This window comes from Myxocyprinus asiaticus, chromosome 20 (genome assembly GCF_019703515.2).
Source record: "Myxocyprinus asiaticus isolate MX2 ecotype Aquarium Trade chromosome 20, UBuf_Myxa_2, whole genome shotgun sequence".
In the NCBI taxonomy this organism is placed as follows: domain Eukaryota; kingdom Metazoa; phylum Chordata; class Actinopteri; order Cypriniformes; family Catostomidae; genus Myxocyprinus; species Myxocyprinus asiaticus.
Genome location: NC_059363.1, coordinates 4,901,303 through 4,925,886, shown reverse-complemented (window position 1 = coordinate 4,925,886; position 24,584 = coordinate 4,901,303). Strand labels below are relative to the sequence as shown.

At 42.2% G+C, this 24,584-nt stretch overlaps 1 protein-coding gene across 1 annotated transcript in view; it reads right to left on the bottom strand.

Moving 5' to 3' along the window:
- Window positions 1–24,584, bottom strand: part of LOC127411506 (A-kinase anchor protein 6-like) — a 221,117-nt gene that overhangs the window by 185,407 nt on the left and 11,126 nt on the right. Inside the window, exon 2 of the mRNA XM_051647145.1 lies at window positions 5,810–6,188. Coding sequence (XP_051503105.1) covers window positions 5,810–6,145 — 336 coding nt within the window. The 5' untranslated portion in view covers window positions 6,146–6,188. The remainder of the gene's footprint in view (window positions 1–5,809; window positions 6,189–24,584) is intronic.

The window sequence follows — 24,584 nt, the reverse complement described above, 5'->3', positions numbered from 1 at the left end:
GGCACGCCCACCCCCGGAGAGGAAGGGGGGATGTATGTCATGCCGGGGGCTCCCTCACCTGAGGCAACGCCGGGAGGAGTGTAGAGCCGAGGAGGGCGGGCCGGGCTGGAATGACGCACGCCTGGTCCCCAATCAGCCTGATGGGGCGCGCGAGGGATAAAGGCGGCCGGGGACAACAGTTCGAGAGAGAGAGAATTACAGGCAGCTGTACTGTGTGTGTGTTTATGGTTGTGTGTTTTTGTTTAAGTTGTTCATTAAATTATTATTTAAGTTGTCAAGCCGGTTCTCGCCTCCTCCTTTCCGCTGAACCCCCTTACATATACACACACACTTTCTAAAAACCTCACACATGATTTATTAACAGAACAGGCAGCTTCTCAGACTGGCTGTTAAAGCCATGACACCAGAGACTGCAGTGTGTTATTTAAAAACAAACAGCAGCAGACAAATGCACTGTCAGAGAGAAGAGAGGAAACTATACTTTTAAAAGCAGGTCACATTACAGAGCCGGTGATACACGTTCAGTTACAGGAAAGACTCCAGTAACACATTAATAATGCAGACATTCAGCCAAGCGGAACAACAATTGGCTGCTTTTTCTTTTCACTTTCACTTATTTAAAGGAGAAGAGCTTGCTAAGGCAACTATCACTATTGTTATATTGCATATATTTATTATATGCATGGCAGACAATAAAACGGGCGGAAAAAAGTCAAACAGACTTACATTAAAGGAGGGACATAAGACTATGAGTTGGCTCTTTTGATTTGGACCAGTAAGCAACCACCTAGCAATGCCCTAGCAACCACCCGGAACACCCAAGCGACCACATAGAAATACGCTAAGACCACATAGAACACCGGAGCAACAGTATAACTCCCTGGCACCCAACCATAACACTCTAGCTTTATGGTGCCAAGCTTTTTTCCACTTTATCACACACTTTACCTCTAGGTAAAAAGGACTGTATATTTCTAATTCATTCACGCAAAGATTTGAGCTTACAGGAACAATCTGATCTCTCCTAATGATGTGTGAGCAATTGTTTATCAGAGATTTATATGATCCACTGGCTGCCACAACATGTTCTGCTGTGAAAGACATTGCGACGACGAATCTCTAATTAAAGAGCGCTGAGGTTGCTGTTCTAAAAAGTCCTCAACAAACTACAAAATGATGAAAGAACACAAAGGGTATATAGTGGAGTCACTGCAACCCATTCTTTCAAACTGTGTTATATAATAGTTTCTCCGGTTCAAACATCTGAGAGAGATTTGGTAACAGAGAGAGTAAGTGGTCGTTCAGACCGAATGCATCCATGCACCAAACTACCGCAGGTGTCTTTTTCCGTTGTCATTATTTTAACTTACATAAAGCCGACGCCATACAGCTGACCTTTTCAGTGATTTTCAGGTGTGAGCTTAAATTTACATAATCGCCAGCCAGGCAGAGGGAGACGGAGGATGCATCAGCGTCTGCCAGCGGGAGATCATTAATCAATTGACTGTCGGGGCTCCCACCTGAGTTAATGGCTTCAAAAACTGAAAAAACACATCAGGCTTGCTTGAAAAAATTGTTCTGTTGCCAATGTAGGCTCTTGTGTTCTCTTCAAGTGAACGATGAGCTTCTTATTTTACTGAAGAACTGACAAGACGTCAAGCTGATCTGAACATTTTCATCACACTCCGCTGCATATCACAAACGCTGATTGTAATCCATAGTGATTCTGTCACCAAGTGCTTTTCCTGCCTTTTTTTCCTAGACTCTGGCATGTGATCGGCTAAGCACAAAAAAGCAGGAAAATGTACCGAGCAAAGTGGGGGACAGCGAACAGTTTTAATTAACCATTTTTATATTTTCCTTAAAATGCAAATCTACCAAAAACAAACAAACAATGTACATGTATGTAAATAGTGCAGTTTAAAAATACTGTTTGCTAGAGTGAAGTATAAATGGGCTGATTATCAATTAATGGAAATGTTTTTCATCATCAGCAGAGAAATCGTAATTTCAAAATTTTGGTTGTCTTTCTTGCCTTCCATGCTAGAGATGATGTTATCTCTGACTCAATTTTCACAAAATGTAAACAAAAATCTCTGTTTATTATCAATAGGCTCAAAACATGTTGATTAATAAAGCAAATATTAGATGGAAAAAAATTGTTTCTGGTCTAAAGGCGCTCTGGAACCACGATAAATTGTCCTGTCACAAACCCTGCTTAGCTGAACCGTCGGAGTCATATCAGACCCATGAAGATTGTTTCACTTCATTTTCGTTTTCTGCAGTGTATTTTAGCGAAAAATGCCGGTATCCATCTATATTGCTGCTCACTGTATTTCTCCACTATGGTCTACTGTCGTTGAAATAACTGCATCAGCAGCTCTACTATGCGGCACCTCATGTTGTCGTGGGCCGAGTGAGAGAGGCAACATATGCGGAGCTTTAAAGGGTATAAATGAAGTGATATCGGTGCTAGAGAAAAATATTCAAAGATATAGCGCTGAAAGATCAGTGCTACCTACGCCCCGGAGCCCTTGCAGTGCTCACAGCTCCGTTGTTTTGTCGCGCTGCTAACCTAAAGTGTAGAAACTGTGAGATTGGGCAACCGTTTTCATGTTGTCTCACGGTCCGGAATGAACCAATCCGGGGTCTGGACCCGGACCGTGGTCCGCTAATTGGTGACCGCTGTTCTACACTCTTCACTGAAAGCTGCATATGGAGGGGATAAATGCACAATCACACACTTTAACAAGGTAATGTTACTCCATAAATCGCATCCTAAATCACTCTTTTACAATTTTTTATGCTCATGCAGTACTCCTGTTGTTATTTCGGCAAGCTCCATGTGACAGGGGATAAAAGAGAGAGAGTTGCTGTGTGTCGGTATGCCTGTCACCCCTGTACCATTCTTAATCAGCAAGTGTGGCATACCTCCGACTGAAGAGAGCGAGATCTCAGCAAAACAGTCTGCATGTGTGACACCCTCGGCCAAAATCGAGTTGTTCTGAGTCTGCTAGTGTGCTAGCTTAAGACGCTGAACAGCAGCGAGACAGCGCAACGATCAAAGATGTCAATGTGGCACATGTTTACTGAGGAAAAACAATTGCAAAACAGCACAGACAGATGCAAAAACAGCTTTGGTGTGAACAGCCTAAAAGCGTGTAACTCTTATCGGCCTGTAACAGAATATACTTCGACATTCCCTTAATTGTCTGAAAACTAAAAACATAGGATGGTTTTCAATGCACCCTAAAAGTAGCAAACCAAGGAAACATTTATGTGCTCAGTATAGGACAAAATTGGAAACACATATAATCTATAAACCTATATTAATTCATATGTCCAACAATAAATCTTTATACATTGCTGTCAGTGTGTGTCAACCTTAACTTTTAGTCTGTGCTTGTGTGACATCCAGATAGCTATTCTCTAAGCAGAAATACTGTCAGCTGACTGAGTAGAGGAGTCTGATCAGACCTCTGGCCCATTGAATGATTGATCCACTTCCAATCACATTAACAGAGAGAACCCAAAGATCCGGTACAGCTCTTCAAAGTCTTTACTGTGTTTTAACCTTTAAAGCATTTCTCTCCATCTAAGTGGCCTGACGTGAAGCACTCAGTTAATGATCCTTGTAGGAAAGGGACAGTGCTCTATTTTCGTGAGCGCGCAAAGCACAGCGATACGTGCAACAAACATGCGCAATGTCTTATCCAATTTACGTGCCAGCGCAAAGCTCAAGTGGGCATATGTGGGAGTGTTTGCACTATTGTAGGTGTATGCACACAAACTGTGGGTGTATCGTAAGTTAATGAAGTGGTGCAAAGGGGGGCCTGGGTAACTCAGTGAGTATTGGCACTGACTACCACCCCTGGAGTCGCAAGTTCGAATCCAGGGTGTGCTGAGTGACTCCAGCCAGGTCTCCTAAGCAACCAAATTTGACCAGTTGCTAGGGAGGGTAGAGTCACATGGGGTAACCTCCTCGTGGTCGCGATTAGTGGTTCTCGCTCTATGGGGCGCGTGGTAAGTTGTGCGTGGATCGCAGAGAGTAGCGTGAGCCTCCACATGCTGGGAGTCTCCGCTGTGTCATGCACAACGAGCCACGTGATAAGATGCACGGATTGACTGTCTCAGAAGCGGAGGCAACTGAGACTTGTCCTCCGCCACCCAGATTGAGGTGAGTAACCACGCCACCACGAGGATCTACTAAGTGGTGCAAAGCGCAATTTGCTATTTTGCTGTGAAATAGGTTGTTGCGCTAAGACGTTTGAAAACCACGTTTGAAAACCAGCAGGTGGTAATAAAGTTAATGTCCAAACTCTGAAAATATAGTGGAATGTCAAATTATGTCCCTGATGAATTGTAGCGGTCTACTATGAAACAAAGATTTATGAGATTTGTGTTATATATAGATATTTTAAAAGTATTATTATTATGTATAATTATTAATCCAGCCCATTTGCGCGTTGCGCGTACAATTTCACCAATCCTACTTGTGCCTAGACTTAGCACATGCTTGCAAAATTTCATGGCCATGCCCACTGACTTATGACTTATGGCATAGCACTCTGCTTAATGCTAGCGCTCATAAAATAGGGCCCACAATCTCATTCTAGAGAGCATTTTATTGGAGGAAAAAAAAATGTGTACACCCCTGATCAGGAGAGGAAGTCAGCAATCATTTTGTACCATTTCACCAGAAGACTAAACTATCATATAGGCGATCGCAACGCGAATTTACAGACAAAAAAGCCACAAAACTTTAATTTTATTTAATGAGGTGTTTTATTTAACTGGAATAAATTGAGTTATTAACTGGGCCTACAGCAAAAAATATTCAAATTCTGCCATTAAAATATTGAAGGTTATAGGGCAGGTTATATAACTACATCTATGCCATCATGAAGATGATGGCAATTAGAGGCAAGATATGTCCAGATTTCACCTCAAAACCAAATGAAAAAAATCTATTTGCTTGAAGATAAAAAAATCAATTTTTAAAACCATTAAAGAAATAGCTCACCCAAAATGGAAATTCCTGTACTTATTTACTCATACAATCACTTATTTATTTACTTACTATGATGAACAGACAGAAATTTAAGTAATTATTCGCTCTCAAATCAAATTTCGCAACTATGGCGCAGACTGAACGTCAATGAGTGTTTACATGCACACCAATACACTGCTAACTACCAAAATATCAGCATATTTAAAAATATCTAACAACATGTTTACATGAAATTTCACATCATCTGATTATTCTCTGGTTTTGACATCAAAACATAAGCAGGCATGCAAACAACTGTTGAGCACATTGGACAAACCACTAAGAATGGTGGTAAAAATGGGGTGCGTCTCCTGTTGTTTAGTGAGGATTACATCCTCTTCTAGCGCTTCTTCATTACAGCAATGGCTCAACAGTGAGTGTTGCCACCTTGTAAACCCACTTACTAGTGCAAATAATTCCAGGCGCATGCACATACGTTCAGATTACGCGCGGTTAGAAAAATTGAGTCCGCACGTGTTCAGTGCGGACTCAATTTCACACACCATTGCACTTGTGTATACGGTTGTGTGACAATAAAAAGAGATTTGATTTGTTTTGATTTGATATTTTATTTGGCCGCTTCTGTTGGGAGTTGATTGACATGAGGGTGAGTAAATGGCCAAATTTTCGTTTTTAGGTGAACTATTCCTTGAAGGTTTTTTTGGATTGTGACATTATTTTCACTACAATAATAAACTAGACCTTTTCAGCCAACTGCATCATCATGATGTACTGCTCAATGAGGGACAATACTCTTACCTTGAGTTGTACCAGGTGCACATCCACATGTCTGTTGATGCTGTCTTGCTGCACAGAGTGTGTAAGTTCTCTCACTCTTTCTGTTGTGGCCCTCAGCCAGGTCTCGATCTCCGGCAGGTGAAGAACCACCTTCCAGTCGGCCCCTGTGTGGAGTGGAGGGGGCTTCTGGTACCTGCGGTAGGTATCTTGTTTCTGGGTCTCCCCATCCCCGCTAACAGTGGGCACACATAGATCAGAATCATCGTGTTTATCAGGGCCAGGTTCCAGGGTTGGGGTCACAGAGGTTATCATAGGCGAGGAAGCCTCGCTAGCCATTGGCGATACAGTGACGTTCATGGCGAAACACAGTGTGATCCTGAGAATGGGGCTTTTGGTTTAACTGTGCAGAAAGGAGACAAGAAAAAGGATGAGATCAGGAAAAAAGAAACAATAATGAGAAATACTGATTAACAGCTCTTTTGATCAAAAACGTCTTAAACCCAGCCAAAGCTGGTCTCTTAGCAAAGGGGTTTCAGAGGGGTTTTGGGAACGTTTCAGATGGTCAGGCTGGGAGACCAGCTTGCCAGCCAGCTAAACCAGCAGAAGACCAGCTTGGTCAGGATGGGAGACCATCTTAAACCAACCTAAGAAGGCTTTTTGTTTTTAGCAGGTCTCCCAGGCTGGTTTAGATAGTCTGTTAGCTGGTTTTAGAGGGATTTTGGGCACTTTTCAAATGGTCAGGTTGGGAGAATAGCTTGCCAACCAGCTAAAGACCAGATTGTTCAGGATAGGAGACCAGTTTAAACCAGCCTGAGATGGCTTGCTGGTCTTAACTGGTCTCCCAAGTTGGTTCAGATGGTCTGTTAGCAGATTTTACAGGTATTTTGGGCACTTTTCAGTCCGGATGGGAGACCAGCTTGCCAACCAGCTAAGCCAGCTAAAGACTAGCTTGGTCAGAATGGGAGACCTTAAACTAGTCTAAGATGGCTGGCTGGTCTTTGCTGGTCTCCCAGGCTGGTTTGGATAGTCTGTAAGCTGGTTTTAGAGGGATTTGTGCACTTTTCAGATGGTCCAGCTTGCTAACCAGCTAAACTATCTGAAGATCAGATTGGTCAGGATATCAGACAAGCTTTAAACCAACCAAAGCTGGTGTGCTGGTCTTTGCTGATCTCCCAGCCTGGTTAAACTGGTCTGTTGGCTGGTTTCAGAGGGATTTGTGGTACTTTTCAAATAGTCAGGCTGGGAGACCAGCTTGCAAACCAGCTAAACCAGTTGAAGACCAACATGATCAGGGGTGGAGACCAGCTTAAACCAGCATTAGATGGTTTGCTGGTCTTAGCTGGTCACCCATACTGCTTCAGATGCTCTGTTCGCTGGTTTTAGAGGAATTTTGGATAATTTCAGAAGGTCATACTGGGAGACAAGCTTACCAACCAGCTAAAACAGTTAAAGACCAGCTTGGTCTGGATGAGAGACCATCTTAAACCAGCAAAATATAGTTTGCTGGTCTTAGCTGATCTCCAAGGCTAGTTTGGATGACCTGTTAGCTGTCTTTAGAGGGATTTTGGAGACTTTTCAAATGATCAGGCTGAGTAACCAGCTTGCCAACCAGTTAAACCAGGTTAGCCAGACTCAGAGACCAGATTAAAACAGATTAATAATAATAATAATAATAATAATAATAATAAAAACAGTTTATACCAGTTAAGACATGCAAACCATCTTAGGCTGTTTTTTTTTTTTTTTTTTTTCTTTCAGAGCTGTCAGATTATTTTAAATACTAAACATGACAATAAGAGCCAGACAGGTCATTTGGGATGCAAATTTAACGATGGTCACTGTCACAGTCTGATGGCAAGTAAATTATCAGTCATTTGCATGCAGATACTTTGATTTGAGAGACTTTAAAAAGAAAGAGGGATTTCTCATATTTGGGAAATATTTCCTTTTTTGATGAAGAAAACATTTGATGAACTCTCCCTATCCATGCAACCTTAAACTCACAGACATAACCACACTGTACAATTTCTTCTAGGAAAATTAACCCAATCTAATTAATATCTAATGTAAAATTAATGAACCAAAACCATCAAATAAACATCAAAAATATGCTTGTGGGTAGTATTGAATCCTCCAGCATTAACCTGTATTCAGCAAGAAAATTCCTGCTGCTAAGAATTAGCAACACGCTAATTTCACCTAGCCTCGTGTTTGGTAACGCCAGTAGTGTCTTCCAAATGGGTCTATGTCCTTTGTGATACATGTAATTATTTGATTAGTATTTGTGCTAACTGCAAAGACACTGATCACATTATTTTTGTCTGCCAGACAAAAATCAAAGGTCTTATGCACTCAACAAGCTTAAAGTTACTTTTGAAGTTACACAATCTGAAGTAACTAATATCCGTAGTAACTTATTAATGCCATAGCAAGCACGAATGAGAATGTGTAATTACAAACTGTTGCACAGCATAATTTCACGTAAAATACACATTTTCCATTAGTATCTCACTGTGCTAATCAAATTTTTTCATTAGTTACTGTAAGATGAACACCAAATGCAGATGAATAATGAATAATGCAGTCATCTCTAAAGTCATACACCTGGGGCAGTGCTAGGGGTGGGCTTAATGGGCTTAAGCCCCAGATGTTTAAGGAAAAGCCCAGAATTATTTTATAACCTTTTACTAATCACAAGTTTTTATGCGTGCAGTAAAGTAAAATCCTTTAGAACCGCTATTCAGTGTGCTGCGCATCAAACAGTATCTTCTTTTACATTCATTCGCTCCTGACAAGAATCACCCGCTCAGACAAGAACTTCTGATTGACATGTAAACTGGCCAATCGTCAATAACAATTTACATTCTGTCCAGCCAATGAGATTAGAACTTTTGGATGTAATTACATCGATTGCTTTACACCAGTGGTACTCAATAGACGGACTCCGGTCCGGATCCGGAGGATTGTGGAAGATTGTCTATAGTGGTGGAATATCTTTTAATATTCAAATGCAAGTGCCCTCGACTGATGAAGTCTTGATGAAATAGTTTAATCTTTTGGTAGAAAAGATCTCTCAGAACCCACTACTTTGAGGGCCCATAGACAGCCAATGTCCTCATCCCTGCCCAGTTTTGAAGAGACTATTTTGACTCTTTAGGAATATATATATATAAAAAAGAAACATTATTTCCTAGCCATATAACTACTGACACCATGTAAGCTACATATTATTATCCGGACCTTTGCTGGGAAGGAAATGTAGAGACCGGACCTCTTGGAAGTTTTGAGCACCCCTGCTTTAGACAGACAGTTCACAGTGTGCACTTGTCTTGGTGAGGAGATTTATTACAATATTGATATGGACATTTAAAAAAGGAAGAAGTAAAACAGCCTCAGAAAGCATCAGCACTTCGCCGGCAAGATGCAGCGGCTTCAGGTATGTTTGTAACTTGATTGCATTGTCAAATTAAGCTAACTATTTGCCGCCTAACAGCCCTTTAACTGTTAAGTGACAACAATGATTTCATCATTGCATTATTTTCATTTTTGTGTCTTTTTTTTTTAATAGTTTATCTGATTTCTATTTGTGAGGAATAAAAGCTAGCGAAGTTTCTGACTGGCCCTTGCGCTGCCGCAGACTTCTCAAAACACACACTGTGATTATATGAAAGCGCCATTTGTGTTTCCATGACATCCGCAGGCTTTCACTTTATCTGATCTGGATGCATAATGTTATTTGTTCGTAGGGTTTGTAGATTTCCAGCATATAGCCTATGTGTTCAAAGAGTTTGATACAAATTATAAAAGTATTGAGCAGTATTATTAAGGAGGATTGTGGAAGATTGTCTATAGTGGTGGAATAAAGCAGTTGGTAGATCTGAAAAGTTTTCAATCCAACTCATTTAATGCTCGGGCATAAATGTTTTGTTTTGTATTCTTTAACAAACTATAATAAATGATTTATTTCATTAAAAAAATTCACTCTTTGCCGATGTAACTTTTAAACATATTTGAAAGTGTATCTCGTGTACTGGTGGTATAATGATGCATACATGAATGTCTCTGGGCTAAGCCCCAGATGTCCACTGACCTTAGAACAGCCCCTGTCATACACAATGTCATAATGTAACTGAGATCCTTTTGACCTTGCACTTGGGACTTGGGATGGTACTAAGCATGACTTTAACTTGGAACAGTGATTATCTCATTATCTCATCAGCATGGAATTCTAGGACCCTCCAACCTAGAAATCAATATACTGAATGATCCAGTTTGTGTGGCTGGTTAATGTGCTGCTTCAGCACTGAGCGATGCACTTCCACCAATAGCATCACAGCAATACAATGAATTATTCAGCCTATATGACTTCCTGGCATTTACAGTTCATTTGCATGTGCTGTTTGTTAAAGCATGGATGAAACCGTCCAAACTTATTCATAAGCTGACATTAAACATGAAAGGGCACATCGAATCTGTAACAGAATGGCTTACAATGACAAACATCTGCATCATGGACACATACAAACAAGCATTCACATGTACACAGGATTACAGAGGGACTTACAGGTGATGATTAGCATATTAAATGCATGCATAATATATTCTAAACATGACAAACACACAGACTGGATCTTTTGTGGGTGTCTATGTCATATCCCATTGCAAGCTGGTACAAATGCACCCTTGGTTGTAAGGCATTTACATTATATGAGTAAATGTCATGCACAATTCTGAAAAATATCTTTATTTTTGTTCCAGAGAAGAAAGAAAATCATACTTTACGGGTTTTAAATGACATGTGAGAAAGGGTCAGTGTGGCAGCGGGGGCGTGGTCAAACGTCTCTCCGGAGAGACAGAAAGCGGTAAGGGTGCTTGCACCTGAGCTAGGTTATGTCTAACACCTGTCTCTAATTACAGTGAGCACGGGAAGAGCGGCATAAAAGAGCCACACCGCCAGCAGACAACAGAGAGAGAGAGCCTGGGTCCCCAGAGTTATGGGGGACAAAAAATAAAAATAATTTACTCACTATTGAGTACAAATTTGAGGCTATGGGGAATATCATTTTTGGGTTAATAAAACAACATAAATATCCACACCGCTCCATCCGAATATCCATACTTACTTACAATCTAGTACGCCAAAAACAGTATGCCAATGAAGTAATACACTATATTGCCAAAAGTATTCACTCATCTGCCTTTAGACGCATATGAACTTAAGTGACATCCCATTCTTAAACCATAGGGTTTAATATGACGTTGGCCCACCCTTTGCAGCTATAACAGCTTCAACTCTTCTGGGAAGGCTTTCCACAAGGTTTAGGAGTGTGTTTATGGGAATTTTTGACCATTCTTCCAGAAGCGCATTTGTGAGGTCAGACACTGATGTTGGACGAGAAGGCCTGGCTCGCAGTCTTCGCTCTAATTCATCCCAAAGGTGCTCTATCGGGTTGAGGTCAGGACTCTGTGCAGGCCAGTCAAGTTCTTCCACACCAAACTCGCTCATCCATGTCTTTATGGACCTTGCTTTGTGCACTGGTGCGCAGTCATGTTGGAACAGGAAGAGGCCATCCCCAAACTGTTCCCACAAAGTTGGGAGCATGGAATTGTCCAAAATCCCTTGGTATGCTGAAGCATTCAGAGTTCCTTTCACTGGAACTAAGGGGCCAAGCCCAGCTCCTGAAAAACAACCCCACACCATAATCCCCCCTCCACCAAACTTCACAGTTGGCACAATGCAGTCAGACAAGTACCGTTCTCTTGGCAACCGCCAAACCCAGACTCGTCCATCAGATTGCCAGATGGAGAAGCATGATTCGTCACTCCAGAGAACGCGTCTCCACTGCTCTAGAGTCCAGTGGCGGCGTGCTTTACACCACTGCATCCGACGCTTTGCATTGCACTTGGTGATGTATGGCTTGGATGCAGCTGCTTGGCCATGGAAACCCATTCCATGAAGCTCTCTACGCACTGTTCTTGAGCTAATCTGAAGGCCACATGAACTTTGGAGGTCTGTAGCGATTGACTCTGCAGAAAGTTGGCGACCTCTGCGCACTATGCGCCTCAGCATCCGCTGACCCCGCTCTGTCATTTTACGTGGCCTACCACTTCGTGGCTGAGTTGCTGTCATTCCCAATCGCTTCCACTTTATTATAATACCACTGACAGTTGACTGTGGAATATTTAGTAGCGAGGAAATTTCATGACTGGACTTGTTGCACAGGTGGCATCCTATCACAGTACCATGCTGGAATTCACTGAGCTCCTGAGAGCGGCCCATTCTTTCACAAATGTTTGTAGAAGCAGTCTGCATGCCTAGGTGCTTCATTTTATACACCTGTGGCCATGGAAGTGATTGGAACACCTGAATTCAATTATTTGGATGGGTGAGCGAACACTTGTATAGTGTATGTCCGAATCCTCAGTATTCATAAAACAGTAAGTGAGAAATACCCGGATGACCTACTATTTCCAGAGAGATTCTGAAGTGCAGATCGGCTGGAAACTTTTTTATCCCTTAGGAGCTGAGGAGACATCCCATTCAAAATACTAGAATTAAAAGAACAGTGGTAAACCGCGAGTCAGATGGCTCTTTTCAACAGTAACAGTTGGCTATATAAACCAAGAAAGTTGTGCCTTGTGCTTAAATGGTGCTTGTTTAACAAACCAGAGTAGATTATTGCCGCAGTTGCAGAGGTGGATAGTAATGAGCTACATTTACTCCGTTACATTTACTTGAGTAACTTCTTGGAAAAAAAATTACTTTTAGAGTAGGTTTAAAAGTGGGTACTTTTAACTCTCACTTAAGTAAATTTCTAATGAAAAAATTTACTTTTATTTTGTTACAATGGGCAGCGTTCCTGTCTTTACATTACTGGGTTTCATTTTAATTCATGCATAATTTGAGAGATTACTGAATGGGACTTTTATGACAGCGGAAGTTCACACAGCTGCGCGCACTGTCATAGTCACTCAAGCCGATCACTGCTGCAGCATCATGCTCTTCAAACAAAGTGAAACACTTTCTTTGCTCTGCACAATGAAAAAAGAATAGTTTCGTCATGCAACACCATTTTATACCAAGTCAAGCAGATATTTCAAGGTTAAAATTGAAGCTCCAACTTAAGGCAGCACTCTGAAGTAAGTCGTGGCTCTAATGATAATGTGGGATTTTCTGTGACATGGTGATAGTCATTTTCAGGGTGATTCTGTAAATATGGGCGCATCACATCAGTTTTTAAGTGTACATTTTTAAATCTGCAGCAATATATCAGTGCGCTTTGTCCCACGTCTCTCTTCTTATTGGCAAATTCATCCAGATCTGATAAGAGTTCACCTAAAAATGAACATTTTCTCATCATTTCCTCACCCTTAATGCCAGATGTGTATGACTTTTATCTGCCGAACACAAATGAAGATTTTTAGAAGAATTTCTTAGCTCTTTTGATCTATATAATGAAAGTGAATGGGTGCCAACATTTTAAAGCTCAAAATCACATAAGTTAGCATAAAAGTAAGACATAAGACTCCAGTGGTTAAATCAATCTCTTCAGAAGCGATGTGATAGGTGTGGATGAGAAACAGATCACTTTCACATTCTTCTTTTTTTGTTTTTTGGTGATTCACATTCTTCATGCATATCGCCCCCTGCAGGCAAGGAAGAAGGATTTCTAGCAAAAAATGACTTAAATATTGATCTGCTTCTCACCCACACCTATCATATTGTAACAAATGCTGGCAATGACAGGCAGACGATGGTGATGTGAAGAACACAAGTGCAGTTTATTCATAAACGTGAAATCCAAAAACCGTGCACAGAACCAGAAACATGGACTTAACATCCAAATAATGTTACATAAACAATACCTGACAAGAGACAATGGCAAACATAAGGGCTTAAATACACAGACATGGGTAACAAGTAAACAAGACAACCAATCACAAGACTGAACTAATAAACAAGATAACAAGACAATGACCATGAACCAATGACATAAGAGAACTAATAACAAGACTATAACCAACAGGAACAGGACACATGAACATGAGGGAAACAGGATAATCACATGACTTGACATGGAAACAGGGAATCACATGACATGGCAGGGAAACAGGAGATAACATGACATGGAAACACTTTTCAAAATAAAAGACATTAACACAAAACATGAACAAAAACACATCTAGACGTGACACATATCACTTCTGAATATATGGATTTAACTACGGGTTCAGATGGATTACTTTTATGATTCCTTTATGTGCTTTTTGGAGCATCACAATTTTGGCACCCATTCACTTGCATTGTAATGACCTACTGAGCTGAACTATTCTTCTAAAAATCATAATTTGTGTTCTGCAGAAGAAAGGAAGTCATACATATCTGGGATGGCATGAGGGTGAGTAAATGTTGAGAGAATTTTCATTTTTGGGTGAACTACCCCTTTAAAGTTATAGCTCAGCCATAATTTAATATTCTGTCATCATTTCCCTACCCTCATGTTGTTCCAAACCCATGTGACCCTTTGTACATTGTGTCGATGTAGTAACACTAGGGGTCACTCTTGGGAGCCCCAAACACCTCTGCGTTTTTGAAAAAAGGCCAATGGGAATTGGCGAGAGTATATTCTTCCTACTGAAAGAGTATATTTTCCCTTCTAAAAAAGTGGTATTAACGGAGAGCGTCTTTTTAAAGATGCCTCTCCGTTTGTGTGTATTTCCTGGTTGCGGTTGTTACCCCTCTGCTTCCGATGGCCACGATCGCAGTCTTACGTGCTTGGGCGCTGCCCACAAGGAGATAGCATTCGTGGACAGGTCGTGTTCTCACTGCGAGAGCGTGACCATGGCAACGTTGCGGTCGTGGTTTTTCCTTCGTTAGAGGGAAAGACCACCCCAGCAGCTCCCCGCCTCGGTCCTTCTACCTACGGGTTTGAGGCCGCGTCGGTTAGCACTGGGGGCGATTTGGGGACCCCAATGGGAGCCACTCCGCCGGGTAACTCCCCACGGACCTCCCATTCCCCAGTATGCTCGTTTGCCCTGCTGGGATGAGACCACCGGCTCGTCTCAGGGCGAGTTTGCGATCTCGTTTCGGCACTAGCGAAGTGGATGAGCTCTCGATTGCAGCATCGGAGAGCGGGCTGTTCAGTCTGACGCTGAGGACTCGACTGGGCTCCCACCTTCGGGTGCGGTCGCCCGGTCGCAGCCTGATGCGCAGCTGGCAGCCATGCTTGCCCGGGCAGCTGTGTGTGTCGGGCTGGAGTGGAACCCTCCACCCCCCCTGAACCCTCGCAGCCTGACGATTGGTTCCTGGGCCCGGAGCGCCACTCACGGCCATGCCCCACCCCAGTCCCTTTCTTCCCGGAGGTGCATGAGGAGCCCACGAGGTCGCGGTGGGCACCTTTCACTGCCCGGACCCGGTCTCTGAGCTTCTCCACTCTCACTAACCTCGATGGTGGGGCTGCCAGGGGGTACTCGGCGATTCCCCAGTTGGATAAGGTGGTTGCGGTGCACCTGTGCCCGCAAAACGCCACCACCTGGCAGGGCCACCTGAGACCCCCGTCCAGCGCCTGTAGGGTTACATCGTCTCTGGCGACTAAGGTGGTGCCGCTGGACAGGCCGCCTCCACCCTGCACGCCATGGCTCTCCTGCAGGTACACCAAGCCAGGGCGCTAAAAGAGCTGCCCGGGATTGATGCAGGAACTGTGCTCTGCGACCGACCTCACTCTCCGGGCGACAAAGGTCACGGCACGGTCTCTCGGGCAGGCGATGTCCACCCTGGTGGTCCAGGAACGCCACCTTTGGCTCAACTTGGTCGACATGAAAGAGGCTGACAAGGCACGGTTCCTTGATGCCCCCATCTCCCAGGTTGGCCTGTTCGGCGACACCGTCGAGGGCTTTTCCCAGCAGTTCTCGGTGGTGAAGCAGCAGACGGAGGCTATTCAACACATCCTGCCCCTGTCATTTGTGAAACTCACGAGTTACTCACTACTTGAGTACTCTTTTAATTGGATACTTTCTTACTTTTACTCAAGTAATTATTTCTGTTAGCACTTTTACTTCTACTTGAATAATGATTTTTTTAAGTAACTGTACTTTTACTTGAGTACAGTTTTTGGCTACTCTACCCACCTCTGCGCAGTTGTTATTACATCATATGTTTGAGTCAAGGGTCAATACCCACGTCCCCGGATGAAGTATGTCCGGAATTTATTCATACTACTCGCATGCATACCTAAAGAACATACGGTTTTACCGGCCGAGAAGTGCGTCCTTTATTAAATCCAGTACATACTCTGACAGTAAGCAATTTTTTGGTCACTAAACAAATCTTAAAAAATCTTTTGGTGAAAAGATTTAAAAGACTTGATTGAACCAATTTTACAAGTCAATATAGCAAACAAAAAACAAATCCCGCAGTGCCATCTGCAGACTACCAATACAAACATTCGCTCCTTCATTATGTAAAATTCAGTTTGTCACTTGTTTTCAGATCCTTCAAAATTTTTGGTCTGTTGCGTTAACTGCAAACAGGCCTGATGACGCATTAAAGTGACACTGAAAGCTGATTGGCTTGAAAGATAACCTCTGATAATGACTGGTTATCAGAAAAAAAATTACATTTCATTTTGTTCCCCCTTTTTTGCATGTGTTTTGGACGAGTGGCAGTTGCAAGGAAAGATGAATTTGTAATTATGAGGAAAGTTCTACCCGATTGGTTGGTGAAACATTTATGGGAAGGTTTAGGGTTGGAAATAGTCACATACCAATCATGTATTGCTCTTCTCATGAATATAAATGCCCTTTATTCCAGCCGTCGCCAAGTCGGTATAGCTGCAGACCGGAGATCTCCAAAAGAGGTAGGAAACTCCAAAAGAAGGCGGAGTAACTCCAGAAGGGGCGTGGTTCCTCAAGAAGGGGGTGGGGCAACTCCAAAAAGGGGGCGCTACTTCCATCCATGGTTAGGGTTGGAATAAGGGTTAGGTTAGGTCCTCCCTATATCTTTGCTGGGCGTTTGGAGCTCCTGCCCCATTTTAGAGCTTGGCTTGCAGCTATATCCTTCTCGCCATCTGTGCCAATTAGGTATTGATGCAGCCTAGAGATCTCAAAATGGGGGCGGAACCTTCAAAAGAGGGTGTGACAACTTCAGAAGGGGGTGGTGTTACTCTAGAAGGTGGTTGGGCCAACTACCGGGGTAGACAATTCCACACACGGTTAGGGTTAAGGGCTTTGAATTTGCTGGCGGTTTGGAGCTCCTGCCACTTTTGGAGCTCAGTCTGCAGCTATATCCTTCTTGACGGCATTGACCCAAAAGCATTCCGTCATAAATTATGTTGCGTCATTTGAATATCCATTCTGATTGGTCAGTTTACAGTCCACCCTTTCTACACCCGACACAATGTTCATTAGTAGACAAATTTATTATAAGACCTGTTAATTTAATGCAATGTGTTATCAAAAAAGTGTATAGGCCTATGGGCTTTTTCTTATGACTGATAGCTGTGAGCTTTCTTGTGATAGTTAAACCCCTTTATCCTTTGTATGTACAGTGAATACTCAACTCTAATGGAATAGTTATTTACTGTAAAGGGAATGTGATATCAAATCGTCCATGAATAAGTTGAAATTGCTTTCACAACATAATAATTTCTTGCAATAATGGAGCTATATTTCTATAATAATATAGTAATCAGGTTCAGTACTCTTGCTCTTTATGTATATGGCTGCAATGGCATCTTTCTGAGTTTGTGTTTGTGTGTATATTTCATGCTGAGCACTGGTTTACATAAATGAGTGAACTAGAATGGATTAATACAGACGTGTACAGCAGTACTGGGAGTGAATGATAGCAGTGTGCGATGACTTCAATCTCTGCAAAGTGCTGCTCCAGTAATCCCATAACACCCACATTAAGCTCTCTAACTGCATTTAAAACCTATTTCCAGTCATGCTGTGATTCACTTTGACTGGCCTCATTTGAGTTATAGAGGGGCTATTCCCACATGATAGAAAGTAAGACCACTTCTACTACTCTGTAGAAACCAATTACATTAAATCGAGAGCAAACTGGAGACTTTTTGTGTAAAACTGAAATGTGTAATTTATGTGACGCTGACATAACAAACAGAACTGCAAAAACAATGATAGTTTTTGAACAGGTTTCTTGCCTTTCATTTGCCATTGGTCAGGCAATCAGATAATCCTGTCCTGAGACAAAGAAAGCACTCAGTAAATACAGTCTACTGTTCAATGTTTGCTTCTGTAAAAACAATGCAGTCAGAAATATCCAGAGAGCAGGATTGTGAACACTTTGAAGGGATACACCAGTAGAATTCTTCTGGTGCACCAGTCCAAATCCACTGAATTATTAATTGTTTCCACAAGCAGATATGTTGTAGACATTGTGACCCCCACCCCCAAATGTACTTCACACCCCTTAAAAAATGGAGCAAAACTACGATATTCCAGAAAAAAAATTAAACCTGCATGAATATATTTACTTTCAGTTCAAATAGAATTAGATACCTTTTTCCATGCAGTAATAAAGAACTCAAAGTATTACTTTGTCAAGGCTAAATTGTAAAACTGAAATCTTAAGTTGTCATGTTACATTTGTGTAAAAATCAACCTAGTCGGAGTCACGTGACACTATGCGAAGGTTGGTCGCTTAAAGGCGAGCTCCGCTTAAACTTTGCTACAATTATCCTTTTAAGCAATATTAACCAGTGAGAACTGTAATAGTTTTGTTTGCTAACTGTGCTGGGAGGGCAGGATGTTGAAAAATTCGAAATCTTCGACCTGTGGGGACATTAAAAAGCACTCACATTCTCACGCGTCGGACACCTTGCAGGATCAGCATGGCGGAGGTCCAGTGAATGGTGGCAGCAAGCTTTGTGAAGTAGGTCGGGAGATCTCGAATATTTATGCAGCACTGACGAAAATCTTGACTGATTTAGAGGGCCTCGCAGAAATAAGTCGAGCGATCACATCTATGGAGACGAAACTTTACACCCTGATCATAAAAATGGACGATGCTGAAAAACAGGTCGAGTTTCTGGAGTCAGCTGAAAGAGAGCTACAGGCTAACCCACCTGCTACCAAGGCTGATGTGGAAAACGTGTAGGAAAAACTAGAGGATATGGAAAATCGGAACAGGTGTAATAATGTTCGTTTCGTTGGAATCCCCAAGGGAACGGAAGGTCAAGATATGGTGAAGTTTTTGGACGGGCTTATTCCGAATTTGATCGACACAGCAGACCGCCGGGCCAAAATTGAGCGCACCCACAGAGTTTTCAGTCAGCTTCCTGTGGCAGGTGACAGACCCCCATCTATCCTGGCAAGATTCTTGCGGTCAGCTGACAGAGACTTTGTTATACGAGCGGCGAGGAATAAAGGCAAGTTGTGCTGGGAGGACCACAAGATGATGGTTTTTCCAGACTTTGCTAGATCGAATCAAGCAAAGCATGAATTCAATTCAGAGTGCAATTCAAAGAGTGTAAAAAATTGCTTCACCAACAGAAGGTGGGTTTCACACTGCTTTTTCCTGCTAAGCTGAGAACTGACGCCAAGAGTGGTCGCAAGACTTTTACAAGCCCATGACAAGCTATGGCCTTCATTAAATCAATGGTGTGAGTGGGTAATTTGCCTGCACTTGGTCAACAATACAGACGTGCATTTTACTGATGCAGCCTGAGACGATATGTTATTCTATTGGCTGCCAACTGACACTTGCTCTACTCTTTCTCCCTTTATTGACTTATTGTTGTGTTAATTTGTTCATTTTGTGGGTTCGATGTGATTATCGTACGTAGTCAAGGCCCGGCCCCACCCTCCTCCTCGTCACACTCCTCCCTCCTTTGCTTCAGGCCGGGAAACCCCCGGCATGATGTTGCCCTTCTGGCTGCGCCTGTCGGCAGGCTTTTCGCCACCTCTATAGAGCTGGGAAGGGGGACAAGGGGAGGGAAAAAAAGAAAAAAAAAGAGGAGAGGGAAAGGGTGAGGCAGAGTGACAGTGAGAGAGAGAGAGAGAGAGAGAGAGAGAGGAGAGAGAGAAACAATTGCTCGCCGGTTCCCAAACACGCCGTCGCCTGGTCCTCGACCACTCCTCCACCCTCTGGCGGATGACAGCCGCTCCTCCCCGGGGCGGACAGCAGCAAGTCCTCTGACCCCTAGCAGATGGAACGCCCCTCCGCATTCTGGCGGCCGGTAGCGAGCCCTTCCACCCCTGGCAGCAGCTCCACCACTCCAGGCACCAGCAGCGAGCCCCTCCTCCCCTCGCGGACGGCGGCTGTTCCTCCACGTCCAGGCGGCCGGCAGCGACTCCTCCGTCCCTCGGCGGAAGGATGCGGCTGCTCATTTGGGAGGACAGCAGTGGCGAGGGCTCCACGACAGCACATCCCTCCTCCCTCCCAGGTTTCAGCACCAATATAACAGGTTTAAAATGGGCAAGGGGTCAGCGGGAACCGGCTGAACAGTCAAAGTAATTTAAACATAAAGACACAAAACACAAATGCATACACAGCAGCTGCGTGTGGCTCTCTCTCTCCCGAACTGCTGCATCTGGCTGCATTTATCCCTCTCCTTGGCTGATTAGCCTGACTGGGGGCTGGGCGTGCATAGTCATGGCCCGGCCCCCCTCCTCATCACACGCACATATTAGAATGTTCTCGAATTCCCTTGGAAGATAAAAGGGTCTCATCGATAAACACAAAAGTTCTACATAAGGACTACACACTGTTTCTCTTAAAGTGTGCTGACTGCACCAGTCGTCTCTTACATACACACTCCTCTGCTTTTTCCCGATGTTTCGTTCCTGTCTGCCCGTATAAGGGAAAAGCCCTCAAGTTCGATCAGCAAGCTGGGGACATCGCATTGCAGCCATGTCTTGGTGAACACCATCAGGCAGGCATCCCGGTACTCAATGCATGTCTTGGAGTTTGTACAAAGCTCCTCAATTTTGTTTCTGAGAGACCGAACGTTACTTAAGATGGTGGTTTGTTTCCCCTGTTCCAGAGACACTGTCATATCCCTCCTCTCCTACTTCTTTTCCGTAAACACCTCCTTGAGTTCTGAGTTCGCTGCTTTTTAACAGCCTCAGGTAGATCCACAGGGGAAATTGTCCTTGCAGTTCTGAATGAAAGCAGCTGTTCTCTGCTGTACGATAGCGGCAGCACGCCAACAGAGCATACTGTATTCCTGTAACTCGGTCTGTGTCAAAAAAGTCCTCCAATAATCAGCGCTAGCAGCAAAAACTGTACCGATGTTGTCATGGTTCAAATAGTTTCCACATGAATAGCAAGAAAACAACAAGAAAACAAACAAATATAATGAACAGCACCAGTCCGAGTTGCCAGCAGAGCAGCGCCACTGGAAGTATTCGGAAGTGTATACTCATAGAATGAACGTTACTGTAACAAAATTTTAGCAAACTGATTAAGTGCCGCAATCCACAATTCTCTGCAGTTTCCTGGTGAAATGAACACGAGGCGCTACAACAACTGTGCATTTTATTGACTTTCACACAAATGGCTGATGACTTTATAAACACTTATTTTTCACACTATTACTCACACACTGCTATGTTATGATATCGAAACACTTTTACTATAATGCATCATTTGAAAAAAAAACAACAACACATTTTAACACTTGTATTACAGACCCACCTACATTTACACACTTATTTCAATGTGATTAGCTTCCGCGGTAGCTTGCCTGATAGAGTGTTGGACTTTGGACTCGACAATCCATGGTTCGAGCCCAGCCAAGCACGCAAGCTGGCACGTGAGACAAAAGTGTCATAGAAGCAACACAAAATTATATGGTCTCTTCACAAAATGTGCTTTTTAGATCGCATTTGTGTTTAGGACGTTATCGGTTAGGTTTAGGCGATGGTTAAGGGTAAGGATATCTGTTTTGTTCACCTCTCATTTGCTTTTACAAAACTATTGGTTAGGTTTAGGTTAAAGTTTTAGGTTTTACTCATTAAAATATTCATATTTTAAAAACATATTAGACCTCCATCTAATATTCACCTTAAAAACCTCGTCTGATTACGACACCGTTATAATCGCTTTTGCCGCCCCCAGCTGGACATTTCACTGGGAAACTGCAGCGAAACATGTAATGAAGCACGTAATTTGGTTTGTAAAAATGTTACCACGGTCAAGTAATATTCATGCGATCAGGCTGGTAAAAACAGATTATGAATAACCTTTATTATCCCTTTGCAAATCCAATTACACTTTTCAACCAAATGAAGTTCAACTACTTCCGCTTCAAACAGCTAAAGTTCCCTTTTTTCTGCTAATCTCTGTTTTAGAACTGCAATACATGAGAAGCATTAAAATGAAGATGTGATTTAATGAATTTGTAGACTGGAATGATAAGAGAAAGGAAAACGCTGCCAAGACACAGCTCATTACCCTTCCCACACCTGCAGCAGCGTTTTTGGCAGAACACAGGAACATAATTTCTCTGTCTCACAGCATCACCTCCAGCTCTCCACTGGATGAAAACCAGCCCGTCTCTGTGACCTACACCCTCCACACTGCTTACTGAGCTTAGAGGGGAGAATGTTTGCTCAAATTTAATGCTTTAATTGCAATAGCTATGCATAACAGTTGAAGAGGTGTTATAGAATATGATATATAACACACTGGCGCAGCTTACTGCAAGAAAACTCTAATTATGAACGCTTAAGAAATAAAACTAAAACATCCTAGGCCCCGTTCTTAAAATACCTGGAGAGGTGAGTCCACCTTTGACTGTCCTCATAAATTGTGGTGACTGTGTGAATTTCCTTTCTCCTCTTTTTGAACACAACACTTTACAATCTGAACACAACGTGCAACTTTGTGCAATAATACAATTTCTTGTGTTAACAAGGAATGCTATTTCTGTATTGTCATACAGTATGTTGTGAATTGTAACAATGGAAATCAATCACAGCAAAACTAAATTAAGCCACAACACAATGTAAATAAGCCACATTTTGCCACGTTTTAATTATGTTGTGGCTTAATATAGATGTGTTATGGCTTACTTCCACTGTGTTGTGGCTTAATTTTGTTGTGCTGTGGTTTGTTTCCATTATGTTTTCAGGTTTTACTTGCTTTGCTAATTTGGTTGTGTTGTGCACCTCTGGGCCACCGTAGAAGTGTTAAAGAAGCCATTAAATCACCAAATCACCATTAATAAACAAAAATCTTGATTGACTGAAATGTGACATTACTTTTCACCCAATACACTAGCCCCTTTCACACATACAGCCTTTTTTCAGAAAATGTACTGCAATTTTCAGGTTAGAGGTCATGTGTGAGCACGACCCTTTTGAAAATACTGGTAAATTTTGCTCTGGCAATTTCCTTTAAAGGTGCACACAGTAATTTTTTCCCCATTAAAAAAAGTTTTACTCCTATAGAAATTAATTGTAATTTTGAAACATATGTACAAAAGACTCTAGTCATACCAGTAACCTTATAAAAGCTGTTTTATTCTACATGGGGCAGGGGCAACCTCATGGGGGCTGCCATTTTAGAATCACATGACCAGCCGAATATTACTTGCTTAATCTCAGTTACCGTCTTGTTATTGGACACTTTCACTCTTGGATAGAACTTTATAGAATTTATAGAATAGAATTTTTGATATACTTCAATCTGGGTTTAAAGCAAAACACAGCACAGAGTCTGCTCTCCTCAAAGTTTCTAACGACTCGTTGATGTCTATAGATTCAGGAAACTGTGCGATCTTAGTGCTCCTTGAACTTAGTGCGGCCTTCGACGCTATAGATCATGGTATTCTTTTAGAGCGATTAAGTCAGTGGGAGGGACTGCACTTAAATGTCTCTCTTCCTATCTAAAGGAGAGAACATTCACTGATAAAACTGGGTATTTCTCCTCCTCCTCTGTGCCCATCTCCTGTGGGGTTCCTCAAGGCTCTATTCTCAGCCATGTTTTGTTTTCTCTATACATGCTTCCATTAGGTTTTATCTGTCAAAAATACAACATTGCACTGTTATGCTGATGACACTCAGCTTTATCTCCCCCTGAAGCCATGTGATGATTCTGCTTTAAATTCTCTGTTCGGCTGTCTTAATGATATCAAAAGATGGATGGCTGTTAACTTTCTCCAGCTCAATTAATAAAAATCTGAAGTGGTAGTGTTTGGCCCCCCTGATTCGGCTAAACAATTAATTAAACATCTTGGCCCTCTTTCCACTAATTTAACTATTCAGGCAAGAAATCTGGGTATTAATTTCTGATTCTAATCAAAAATTTGACAAGCAAATTCATTCGGTGGTCATTAAAGGATCAGGGTAGGGTTGCACACTTAGGGCTTAGTAACTACTAGTTAGTTTGTATCTAAGTCAGTGCTTAATTTGGTTGCACCACCTGTTCTTAAGGCAAGACTTAACTAGCAGGTCGTAAGCTCTCCATAAAGTAATGCGTAGTCGCATAATATGATGTTTACCTGTACTGATCCAATAAACAGCCTTCAAATTTGTACACAGAAGTGTTAAAAAGCCGTGCATTTTAGTTTTATCTTGTTACGGTTGATGTTCAAACCTTGTTTGCTCACGTAACTGTCAGCTGTAATAAATTATATCCCCACTGAAATATGATACGTAATAAAAGTAGATTTGATAAATAGTATATTTGCCCTGTGTAAATAAAAATATATAGGAACTGTATCTAAATAAATAAGGGGTGATGAATAAATACTAATACAACAGGCTGGAAAAAAAGACATTTATTCATTATAATATCCTATATGTATTTTGAATGTGTTGAAACTTG